Below are 12,191 nucleotides of genomic sequence, written 5' to 3'. Positions count from 1 at the left end.
CCTCATTAGTAATGTGATCTACCCATCTAATCTTCAGCATTCTTCTGTAGCACCACATTTTGAAAACTTCTATTCTCTTCTTGTCCAAACTAGTTATCATCTATTTTTCACTTCCATACACAGCTACGCTCCGTACAAATACTTTAAGAAACGACTTCCTGACATTTAAATCTGTACTGGATGTTAACCAATTTTTCTTCTTCAGAAACACTTTCCTTGCCAATGCCAGTCTACCGTTTATATCCTCTCTACTTCGACCATCGTCAGTTATTTTGCTCCCAAAATAACAAAACTATTTTACTACTTTAAGTGTGTCATTTCCTAATCTAATTCCCTCAGCATCACCCGCCTTAATTCGACAACATTCCATTATCCTCGTTTTGCTTTTGTTGATGTTCATCTTATATCCTCCTTTCAAGACACTGTCCATTCTGTTCAACTGCTCTTCCAAGTCCTTTGCTGTCTCCGACAGAATTACAATGTCATCTGTGAACCTTAAAGTTTTTATTTCTTCTCCAAAGATTTTAATACCTACTCAAATTTTTATATTGTTTCCTTTACTGCTTGTTCAATGTACAGATTGACTAGCATCGGGGAGACGCTACAACCCTGTCTCACTCCCTTCCCAACCGCTGCTTCCCTTTCATGTCCCACGATTCTTATAACTGCCATCTGGTTTCTGTACAAATTGTAAATATCATTTTGCTTCCTGTATTTTACCCCTACCACTTTCAGAATTTGGTAGAGAATATTCCAGTCAGCATTGTCAAAAGCTTTCTCTAAGTCTACAAATGCTAGAAACGTAGGTTTGCCTTTCCTTAACCTATTTTCTAAAATAAGTCGTAGGGTCAGTATTGTCTCATGTGTTCAGATATTTCTACGGAATCCAAACTGATCTTCCCCGAGGTCGGCTTCTACCAGTTTTTCCATTCACCTGTAAAGAATTCGCATTAGTATTTTGCATCTGTGACTTATTAAACTGATCATTCAGTAATTTTCACATCTGTCAACACCTGCTTTCTTTGGGATTGGTATTATTATATTCTTCTTAAAGTCTGAGGGCATTTCGCCTGTCTCATACATCTTGCTCACCAGGTGGTAGAGTTTTGTCAGGACTGGCTCTCCCAAGGCTGTCAGTAGTCCTAATGGAATGTTGTCTACTGCCGGGGCCTTGTTTCGACTAAGGTCTTTCAGTGCTCTGTCAAACTCTTCACGCAGTATCAAATCTCCCATTTAATCTTCATCTACATCCTCTTCCATTTCCCTAATATTGCCTTCAAGTACATCGTCCTTGTATAGACCCTCTATATGCTCCTTCCACCTTTCTGCTTTCCCTTCTTTGCTTAGAACTGAGCTCTTAAATTATATTTGGCATAGAGGGCACCTACAATATGTACCTTTTAACATATTACATTTTTTAAATCACATTTTGGAATTTTTTATTTTCCCTCAGAAATATGTTGTTGGTGTTTTGATCCATGGAGTGTGTTCTCTAAATGGATTCTACTGGGTTGTAAAAATTTCACTGGACTGTGTGGAATAGTTCCAAAGTTATAAAGACCTGATGTTGGGTCTGAAGATAGATTGCCAGACGCAGGTTGCAATTTCCGGGTCATGCCACCTTCTTTCACAAGTCATAACTCTGGGACTAATTGGCAGAGGAACTTGAAATTTTGTACATGAGTGTTCCACACTTTGTAGCATTGGCGTGCTAAATTTCAGTCAAATCTGAGACTATTTTCAGTCAGATCTGAGACTATCAGTGGGAACATTTTCTCAGATTGGTTGAATTGACATGGAATGACCCTTGAGTATAATCAACAGTATAATACTACAACAGAGGACTGTGTGCTTCTTGCTCAAGAGTACAGGAGGTGCATTCCAAATGTATATGGAGTTTCTGCTTAGTATTAATAGAATGAAATCTGCTAATTTTTGGGTATCACCTCTTGCAATTAATTACAAACAACAGTAAAGAAAATAAGTATTGTAAAGTCAGCTCAGAGTGGTGGGTCACTTGTGTGCAGGATTGGGCGGTGATGGGCCATGTGAAGATACAGACTGATGTCAGCACATTAAAATAGTAGCAACAAGTCAATCACATATATGAAGTCTTCATGGATTGTTAGCCGAGTAGTGCCGTCTCCTAGCAACGTTTATATGGAATGCATCCATCATCTTCAGGCGAAGTGTCGGGATACCGTCGGCCGTGGGCTGATATCTCTGCTGGACCGCTTTTCGCTTCCTGCCACCTCTGATTGGCTTCCTGTCTCCCAGAACACACCTGGGACAGGATAGGAGGCAACACCTTTGCCAATGGCGAATGGTCCAACAAGAAAGCCACCGAAAGGCAGTACAAGAAATTCCTTAAACCTCTGGAAGTGCAACAGCAGAAAGAAAAACAATCTCCCAACAAGGTGGTCAATAATCTAACAAACAACGAACTTGATGGGCCAACACAAGAGGTGCTGTCCAAGGGCCGAAACTTCACTCCGGTTCTGAGGAACCTGCCAAAACGGGACATCGTAAGGCGGGACGGCATGCTGGGACATGCAGTGTACAGAAAAAAAAACACACACGGACCTCTGTCTTAATGCCAACAGCTGCCACCACTCTGCGCCACGCAATTCTGTTCTCAACACCTTAGTGCACAGGGTCAGGTCCATCTGCGATAAGGCAAGTTTGCCAGGAGAACTGCAACAACTCAAGGACACCTTCGAGAAAGATGGATATAGTGAGACACAAATAAGGAGAGCTCTGAAGACCGACCACAAGAAGAGAGAAGAGAGACCGGATGAAGAAGAAACAATGGACTGTGCGTTCTTGCCATACGCTGGTGCTCCAGCAGACAAGATGGCGAGAATTCTCAAGAAACATAAAGTGAAGACGTTTTCCGCGCAGTGGGAAAAATCAAAGACCTTCTCAGTTCAACCAAGGATCCACTAGGTCTGATGGCACCTGGCGTGTACAAGATTGGATGCTAATGTGGGATGCATTATATATGACATATGCAGGGTTGCATCTCACAGCACCGCATTGACGCTTGGGTCAGACCAACAAATCTGCTGTGGCAGAAAATAGTATTCACTAGAAGCACACCTATGATTTCGAGGACACACAGAAAATATGCAGTATAAACGGATTTTGGGACTCAGTAATCAAAGAGTCCATAGAAATATGGTTACACGACAACCTAATCAACCGTGACAGTGGCTACCATATCAGTAAAGTCTGCAATTGGGAAAATCGGAGAAGAATGTTCCGTGCCACCGAGGGCCACGGACGGAGCAGACAGAGATGAATGCCGGGACACGAACCCCGCACATGCATCGCCCCAACCACTGGCAGCTCCAGGTGCATCGGGCAATTCTGTGGGCACGTGATTGGCTGGCAGGAGGAAGCGGAGAGCGGTCCAGCAGAGATATCAGCCTGCGACCGACGATATCCTGACACTTCGCCTGAAGATAGAGATGCATTCCTTCGAAACATTGCTACGAGACGATGACGCTACTCGTCTGACAACCCGTGAAGACTTCATATATGAAATTCCCTGAAAAAGCCTGCACTCACATGAAAGTCAATCACTTTATTATAACTTTAGGAGCTCCACTCGGATGCTGCAGTATGGTGGCCATGCCCCTAGCAGCATGTAGTGAGGTGGGTAACCACGGTGCGGTGTTGACCATCATCCGGCCAGCAACCTCTGACATATATACCCCAGAATGCTGATGACTCTGACTGACTGACCAGTAATATATAGCCCAGTTGCACACGCCACACTGTGTATGTGCTGTCCGCAATGCAGGAGGGGACCGGAACTCGTGCAGAGGGTGCCAACCTCCAAGTGGGAAGTCATGTGCACGAGTGGTGGTGCACGGCACCAAGGTGTCTACACCAGCATAGAAGGGAGGGCGGCTGTACCCCCCAACTGCCCAACTGCACAACCAACTGCCCTCTGGCAGGAGTCGAGCTGCTGCTGCTGCTGCTCCTGCTGCTGCAGCATGACCCTGGAGTGGCCCACCAGTGAAGCGAAGACAGTTCCAGAAGGCAGATTTGGCACTAACAAGTGCTGTCCACAATGCAGGAGGGATATTCTTCGGTGTGATGGTGCCCGGCATAGCCCTTTTATCATTGGTCTGCAAGGCTGTGAATTTCTGCTAAGGTCACAGCTATTTAAACAAGATAGTCTCTCTTTTTGCTGTGTCATGGCGCCACATCTAGTCATGTTTCTGACAACATTTCTGCACTCTGCTGGTTGAGAAACTACTTGGCTCAATCTGTAACACCCCTGCTTTATTGCTGTGCTGGATGGTTTGTGGTGCTGGGCCTATTCTGTCTTAATATGAAAACAGCTATGTTCTTTTAATCGATTTAGCAACATCCTGTGTCTGCTGGCTGGCTGTGGCATCTGCAATGCTATGCTTCTGCAGAAAGTGGTGGTGGCTCTACAACCAAGATGAACATCAGAATTCCCAGACTCCTGAACAAGACTCGACAAGAGGCTCATTAACTTATACCACATATTGCTCATACTGCTCATTTCGGAGCCAAAAAATACTCACTGCAAATAAGACGACTTAAGTCAGAATACAATACCATGTCATAAATGAATGAAAATAGGCAAAGTAGATTAATTTTCCTGTTCAACTATCACTTACTGCAGATACTGTCACTTCCTGCAGATACTGTTATGATGATCAATATAGCAGCATTCAGTGTTTGAAGATGATCCTGAATATGGGCTTTTGATGACAGCTGGTTATCTATTTAGACACTAGGAATTTGAATTGTCCATGCTGTGTAATCAAAATGTTAGTTTCAGTGGAATGGTATGATAGAAACTGTAAAAACTGAGTCTTACTGTGATTTAGCATCAGTTTATTTTCTGCAAGGCATGAACTTTTGATACATTGCCTATGTTCCACTCAACATCTGTTTGTACCAGGAATCATCTGTCATATCATATATAAGAAACAGCAATGGTCACAGCACTGACCTCTTAGACACTTCCTGTTTAGTTGTGCCCCAAACATGTCACCTCACAGCCTTTCTCATTACTGTGTAGAATGACCTTTTGCTGTCTGTTCTTAAAGTATTTGTGAAACCAGTTGTGAACTGCTGCTCCTATTTCATAGTGGTTCAGTTTCTGTAGTAATATTTTGTGATCAACACAAATGCCTTAATTAAATCAAAGAAGACTTCTACTGTTCTGAATTTTTTATTTCATCTATCCATTGCCTCGCAGAGAAAAAGGAAGGTGGCATTTTTAGTTGCTAAACCTCTTCCGAATTCATACTGTATGTTTGACAGCAAATTACGTGAACTGATATTACCAGTTGCCCTTATAAATACAGTCTTTTCAATAAATTTTGCAAACACCTATGGTTTAGAAAAAGCTCTGAAATAAAGCAGTTTCACTATTACTTTGCCTGGAAGCTGTGGAAGCTGTTTGATCATCTACCATACAGTTCTTTCCATGCTCCTAGTAATTTCCATCTTTCTGTAAGTCTTGAGAAAACCAGAAAGCATTTTTACTATGATGAAGAGCTGAAGACTGCCACACACTGGCTCCATTTCAAAGTGGCAGACTTTTGAGGCACAGGAATAAAACAGTTTATCTCACAGTAAGATAGATATCACAATTCTCTGGTGATTGTCGAAAAGTAGCTCAAGCATTGCTGTATCTGTTGCCAATGAAAGCTCTTTTTTTTGTAACACATTGGGGAAACTTTTTGTAGATCTCCCTAGTATGTAGGCTAGTTTTGGCAACACAGATTCCCCTACAACTGTTGGTTATATTTTTTCTTGTGTTGTATAGTATTATAAATCATCTGCAACAAGCCCCCATGACTGTTATCATGAACAAATATTGTGAAATATGTCTGAACTGATTTGAATTCTGATGCTTCCACTTTAATCTTTCATCGTAACATAATTTGAGTTGACTCTCCTGTTTACTTAAAAGTTTCTACTTCAAAGAATGTTCCTTTTAGACTGTCACTCCCAATAAAATGTCACATTGCCATTCATAATTTAAATCATGTAGACTTAAAATTAACTCTCCCTCTTTCCCCTTGTACAGAATCTTGAACTGAAAAGATGTATAATATTCAAAATTTTGTGCCATATTTGACGATTAAATAAATTGCCTTTCCTCTGTGGATGAGTGCAGATTTCACAAAAGATCGACCTGATTCTTGGTGCAGTTGGCTGTAAGCTGGCAGCAATTGCCATAACTTATACAGAGTTCAACAGCATTAACAGTGGGATATAAAAAGTATTTAACTTTGAAACAAATTGGCAAATCTATTGAAACACACATCGAAAACAAAAAATATATGTGCCATGTACTTGTTTTTTAATATAACACCATACAAATAGTCACCATCTCATTCTGTGCATTCCTCCAAGTGGCAAACAAAAACTTCCATCACCTGACCCAGTATGTTCAGTGGAATCTGCTCCACAGCTGTACACATTCTTTTCTTGCGTTCATCCACAATGTGACATGTAGCTTATGCTTAAATCTTCAGTATCCTCACTAGAAAAATTTAGACACATTCAAATTGGGTGATTGTGCTGGCCAGTGGATGTCTGCAAACATAGAAATAAAGTGACCAGGAAAATGGCACTGCAAGACATTCACTGAATGGCAAGCCATATGATTTGTTGCCCAGTTCTGGTGAAACCACATCGTTGCTCAACATTTAAAGAAAAGAGTCATTTAATATTTGGACCTAGCTATCACTAATGACCATTGGTGCATCGCCATGTCAGTCCTCAAAAAAATATGGACTGGTGATTCCAGATGAAGCTACACTGCACCACACAAATGTTCACTGTATAGGGGTTTCTAATGGAGCCAGTGAAACTTATGTTGGTTATGTGATACTCAGTACCTGTAATTCTGTTTATTTACTCCACTGTCTACATGAAGCGAGCTTCATCCGACATCTACTTTTTGCATCTGTGGGTTGTATACTAAAAGTTCCAGCAGGTGCAAGGCAAAGCTTCATCGGGCAGCTGCATCTCGTTTATTTAGTTTCTGCACAGCCTGAAATTTGTATGGGTGGAAGTGGAGGTTGTTATGAATAATGCTCCACTGGGAACAACCTTGACATTTTTAGCACCAAAACGTATTTTGCAAAATGGTAAGGACTTAAGATGAGTTGCTTGATGCACCTGCTTCACTTGCTTTGTGGTCTGCTGCATCCTTTGTTGCCCTGCACTTTTCTTTATTGCACAAGATGCAATTGTTTGGAATTGTTGACCCCCCCTTCCCCCCATACAATCATCTGATGATCCAAGACTTTCATCATGTCATTTCAATTCAAAATAGTGATGAAAGACTCGCTAAATTGTGATGAGAGTCCCGTTGTTGTTTTTTTTTTTAAGTGCTTTGGCAGTGAATGCTTGATGCTCTGAACTACACAAGTTCGTAATTACAAATGGCCAGTGCCTCGGTGCAGCATGTGCATACTTGTTTTTGCAGGCACAATAGTAGTGCTATACTATGACTCAGATTGTACTATTCATTGTGTTGGACCCTGTATATGCTTTGCCAATTCATGGAGGTATATTTCTATGATGCCTTTCTGCAAAAGTTACCACGTAACTGGAGGAAAAAAAAAAAATTCTACCCACATTGTCGTGGGTGGTGTGAGTTTTAAAGTTATTTCATGTAGTGTAATTGTTTTGGAATAGTCACTGTTCTTCTTATCATCTTTTTCACCTAACAAATAAGTATGTACTCTTTCTAATTAAACATATTGTATTTGCAATATTCCTCAAATTTTGTACCGACTGCTCCAGAAATATGCTTCTTGACACACAAATAGTTCTGACTGAACCTTCTTTATTAACTGTCAGTTAACACCTTTTTTTCTGTTTAAGAGCATTTCTTTGTTTTTGAATGTGGGCATTGACATTAATTTAACTGAAAGAATAACTACACAGCTGAAGACAGTCATTGAACTTGTAATATTACTTAACTAAATGTTTTTCTCAGCTCCGTTCTTTGTGGACTGCATCAGTGAACAAGATCTTGATGAAATGAATATAGAAATAATACGAAACACCCTGTACAAGGCATACTTAGAAGCATTCTACTCTTTCTGCAAAGAACTTGGTGGTACAACAGCTGACACTATGTGTGAAATTCTTGCTGTAAGTGAAACAGTACTTATGATTTGTTATGATTAATTAAGCTAATAATAATTTACATCTTTTGTTTGTGCTTATATAATTGTCTACGAATTTTGCAAAATATGGGGGAAAGGCGTGTACCTTACCTCTGCATGTCTCTTGTTTAGCTAAGATAGTGGCTAGTAATTAGTGTTTGAAAATGTATGAACTTAAGAAATGTTTCATCTCTAATACCATATCTTCCTTTGAATTTTCAGTGTTTAATTGAAAGGGGGTAAGCAGCAGTAGATCCTGTGGGATAACTATAATCTTTATGTGACAATCTAAGGGAGGTGTTGCAATGTTTGACAAAGGATGTCACTGGAATTGAATGCAGAGATTCCTTAAAAAAGGACACAGCTTATCTCATTCTGTCCTTGCTGAATCTGAGCTGGTATTCGTCATTAATGACCTCTAGATGAATGATGCATTTAGTCTAAACTTAGTCCCTTCTTAATGGCCCCTTGGGTATGTGACGAACCCCAAAGTCATGCTAAGGCTGGGATGCGACAGTGTGAATTGAAATTTAACAACCCACAAAATCTGATCTCCACGATGGTGAATTTTTGGTGTACCCTTTGTGTTAATCGAACTGCAGTTGCACAGATTAAATAGGCAACATAATCGATGGCATTCATGTGGCTCAAATAATGCTCTAAATGGTTTCATAACTTTAAATTTGTTATCATTTTCACCTGGCAACATTCCACAAGCAGATGTTCAGCAAGGCTAACTATACACTTTACAGAGAACAATCTGTGTTTCAGTATCATTACAATGATCAGGAATGGTGAGGCACATTACAATTGTGATCTATCAAACTGCTGATGCATCCATTTCAAGTCTTGAGGCAGCTTAAGAAGGTACTTGTCCTGAGTGAGGAATGCTGGTCTGCAATGAGTGACAGGTTTGTAGCCCTATGACAGTTCAAAAACTGACCAATTGTGGAGAACTGCACAGCCTGTTGAGTACTGAACACTATCTGCCATAGAACTGATAACCCTCTGACTGCTGTGGACTAGTTAACTCACCATGCCCTGGTGCTCCCTATCTGCTATGGATGTGTTTAAGTGTGGCCTCTGTATCATCCTTAAACACTGTTGACGTGTTTATACGTCCCATTCTGCCAGTCTTCTCATTGCTGTCGATGAGATTAAGCACACTGAGCCACAGGTACCTGTGTTCTCTAGAGTGTTAAGACACAGAACTAAATTTCTGTGGCATACTTTGAGTTCCAGTTGCATATTGGAATGTGCATCTACATTTGCTGCTGTGATCCCTCACTGCAGATTTCGATATCAATATTATTTATTTATTTATTTTTTTTTTTTTTTTTCGTATTAACTTCACACTCTTCTGTTGTACATTGCTGTGGTTCCACAGATAGTATCCGAAAATGATCACTAGGGGTGACAGAGTGTGTAAATTCTCTGATGTCAGTACAGTGATGAGTCATCAATGGTGTCTCAAAGTAATAGTCCTCAGCCCTAAAAATGAGCTGGTACAACACACTAGTTTGATGTTTCTACAAGAGGTGGAGTCAGCAGACATTCAGGATCTGTAGAATCAGAAAATGAAATACTTCAGGAAAGAACACACCTTAGTAACACTTTTGATCAGAAACAAACTTATTTCCGCCCATTAAATAATGCATTTGATGAGTTGCCTTCAGGACACACGTCAGTCGGTTAATGACTCAGACATAATCTTATTTTTTATGATATTCCTGTCAGAAGACCTGTTTCATTTTACAGCAGACAAAATATGTTGATTTTGTGTATATACCAAGGCAAATACTCGTGACTCTGTGCATTATTGACTATCAAGGTGGAATGATAGGCGATTTTTAGGAACTATAGTTTTGTTGCTATTTGTCTTCTGATTTTTCAAGTTAAAAAGTTGAAAATAAATGCTTATTGGTTCATAGATATACTTTTATCACTCCAGTTTTCAGCAAAATTGTTTCTGGAGACCATTTTATTTTACTTTTGATAATGCTACACTTTTGTGACAACAGTACAGGTGACAGTTTGTTCAAAATTAGGAATATAGTTGATAAAGTTCAAACAACATTTCACAGTTCATTTAGTCCACATAGGAAGCTTTACATGATGAAAATCTTTCATTGTTGAAAGATTGCTAGAATGGATAAATTGTTTAAAAGATCATCAAAGTAGAATCAGAAAATACATATCTGTGCTGTTTGTCTGTCGTACTGGGTACATTTTGAAAGTCATTGTATATACTGGTGCACTGTTTATCACCACCACCATCATCATCATTGTTAAAGGTTACCTTAAATCCCATGAATTAAAATAAATAAAACATTGATCTTGCCAAAAGCTGAGAAGTGAATTTTCTGTTATATCTCTCTGGGCTGTCCTTGGATAGTTAGTGTGCCTGGGTGACTCAGTGGCTCAATGCAGGCTTGATTCCACTTGTGCAACGAGAGCTGCATGTCTCCCTTAGTGTGGAACTTAGTCCCTGGCACATCCTGCAGTGCTTCTAGGTTTATTAGGCAAGGCAGACGTGTTTACCAGACCGGATGTGATTACCACAGTCACCAGTTACAGAAATATTTTTTGCAAACTCCGTGGCTTTTAAACCAAATAAAAACAGCTTCAGTACCCTCTACTTACCATGTACTAAAAGTACAGTGTGCCAAGGCTGTATCAGAAACACATTACAACCTACCAAATTCTTTATTCGCAACCTCACCAATATGATGAGTAAGACGACAAATCAAATGACAAGAACACGTTAGCAGTAGCAGCATTACTACCAATGCTTACAATAGCAGTGGTCAACCAGCCATTACTATGACTGAAAGTATCATTGTTACTAATAATTAAGTTAAACACATCCTACAAATACAAAAGTACCATCAGGGACAGAGGTGGAGGTATCTACTTTCAGTTTATTCTTCACGACACTCGTTAGAGGGGCATTCCTAATTCTTAAGTCTATTGACAACATTGATGTGAAGAGTGGAACTAGAGTTGGTGCCATGAAGAATAAACTGAAAGGAGTTGCCTGTACCTCTGTCCTTGTGTATTTGTAAGATGTGTATTTAATTTTAATGTTATATATTAAAAACAAAGATTCCAAGACTTACCAAGTGGGAAAGCACCGGTAGACAGGCACAATAAATAAAACATACAATCACACAAAATTTCTAGCTTTCGCAACCGACGGTTGCTTCTTCAGGAAAGAGGGAAGGAGAGGGTACGACGAAAGGATGTGGGTTTTAAGGGAGAGGGTAAGAAGTCATTCCAATCCCGGGAGCGGAAAGACTTCCCTTAGGGGGAAAGAAGGACAGGTGTACACTCGCACGTGCTTCTATTAACAAAACTGAGTGTTACATATGTTGCCATCAGTAATATAATCTAAAATTACTATTTTGCTTTATGGATATGTTCAGCACATACATTATGGTTGGTTCTGGTAGAGATGCCTCTACCTCCATAGTTTTGAGTTGCTGGTAACAATTCTCAGTATCTGCATCTACATCTACTCTACAAACCACCATGAGGTGTAGGGCAAAGGATACGTCCCACTGTACCAATTATTAGGATTTCTTTGTGTCCCATTCACATATGGAGTGCGGGAAGGATGATGATTTGAATGGCTCCATGCATGCTGTAATTATTCTACTCTTATCCTCATGATCTCTGTGTGAGCAATATGTAAGGGTTGTAGTATATTCTTGGAGTAATCATTTAAGTCCAGTTTTGAAAATTTATTAATAGCCTTTCTTGGGATAGTTTTTCTGTCTTCAAGAGGCTTCCAATTCATTTGCCTCAGTATATCTGACCCTCCCCCATGGATTAAACAAACCTTTGATGATTCATGCTGCCCTTATCTGTAAAAGTTCAATATCCCTGTTAGTCCTATCTGTACGGGTCCCACACACTTGAGCTATATTGTAGAACTGGTTGCATGAGTGATTTTTAAGCAATCTCCTTTGTAGACCGATTACACGTCTGTAACATTCTATCAATAAACTG

At 40.0% G+C, this 12,191-nt stretch overlaps 1 protein-coding gene across 1 annotated transcript in view; it reads left to right on the top strand.

The window, feature by feature from the left end:
* LOC126272119 (V-type proton ATPase subunit d) overlaps positions 1–12,191 on the top strand; it is a 67,311-nt gene that overhangs the window by 18,534 nt on the left and 36,586 nt on the right. Inside the window, exon 4 of the mRNA XM_049974717.1 lies at positions 8,009–8,166. Within this exon, the coding sequence (XP_049830674.1) occupies positions 8,009–8,166 (158 nt within the window). The remainder of the gene's footprint in view (positions 1–8,008; positions 8,167–12,191) is intronic.

Source organism: Schistocerca gregaria, chromosome 5 (genome assembly GCF_023897955.1).
Source record: "Schistocerca gregaria isolate iqSchGreg1 chromosome 5, iqSchGreg1.2, whole genome shotgun sequence".
NCBI classification, from domain to species: domain Eukaryota; kingdom Metazoa; phylum Arthropoda; class Insecta; order Orthoptera; family Acrididae; genus Schistocerca; species Schistocerca gregaria.
Note: the sequence above shows the minus strand (reverse complement) of the source record. Positions and strands in the feature narration are given on the sequence as shown.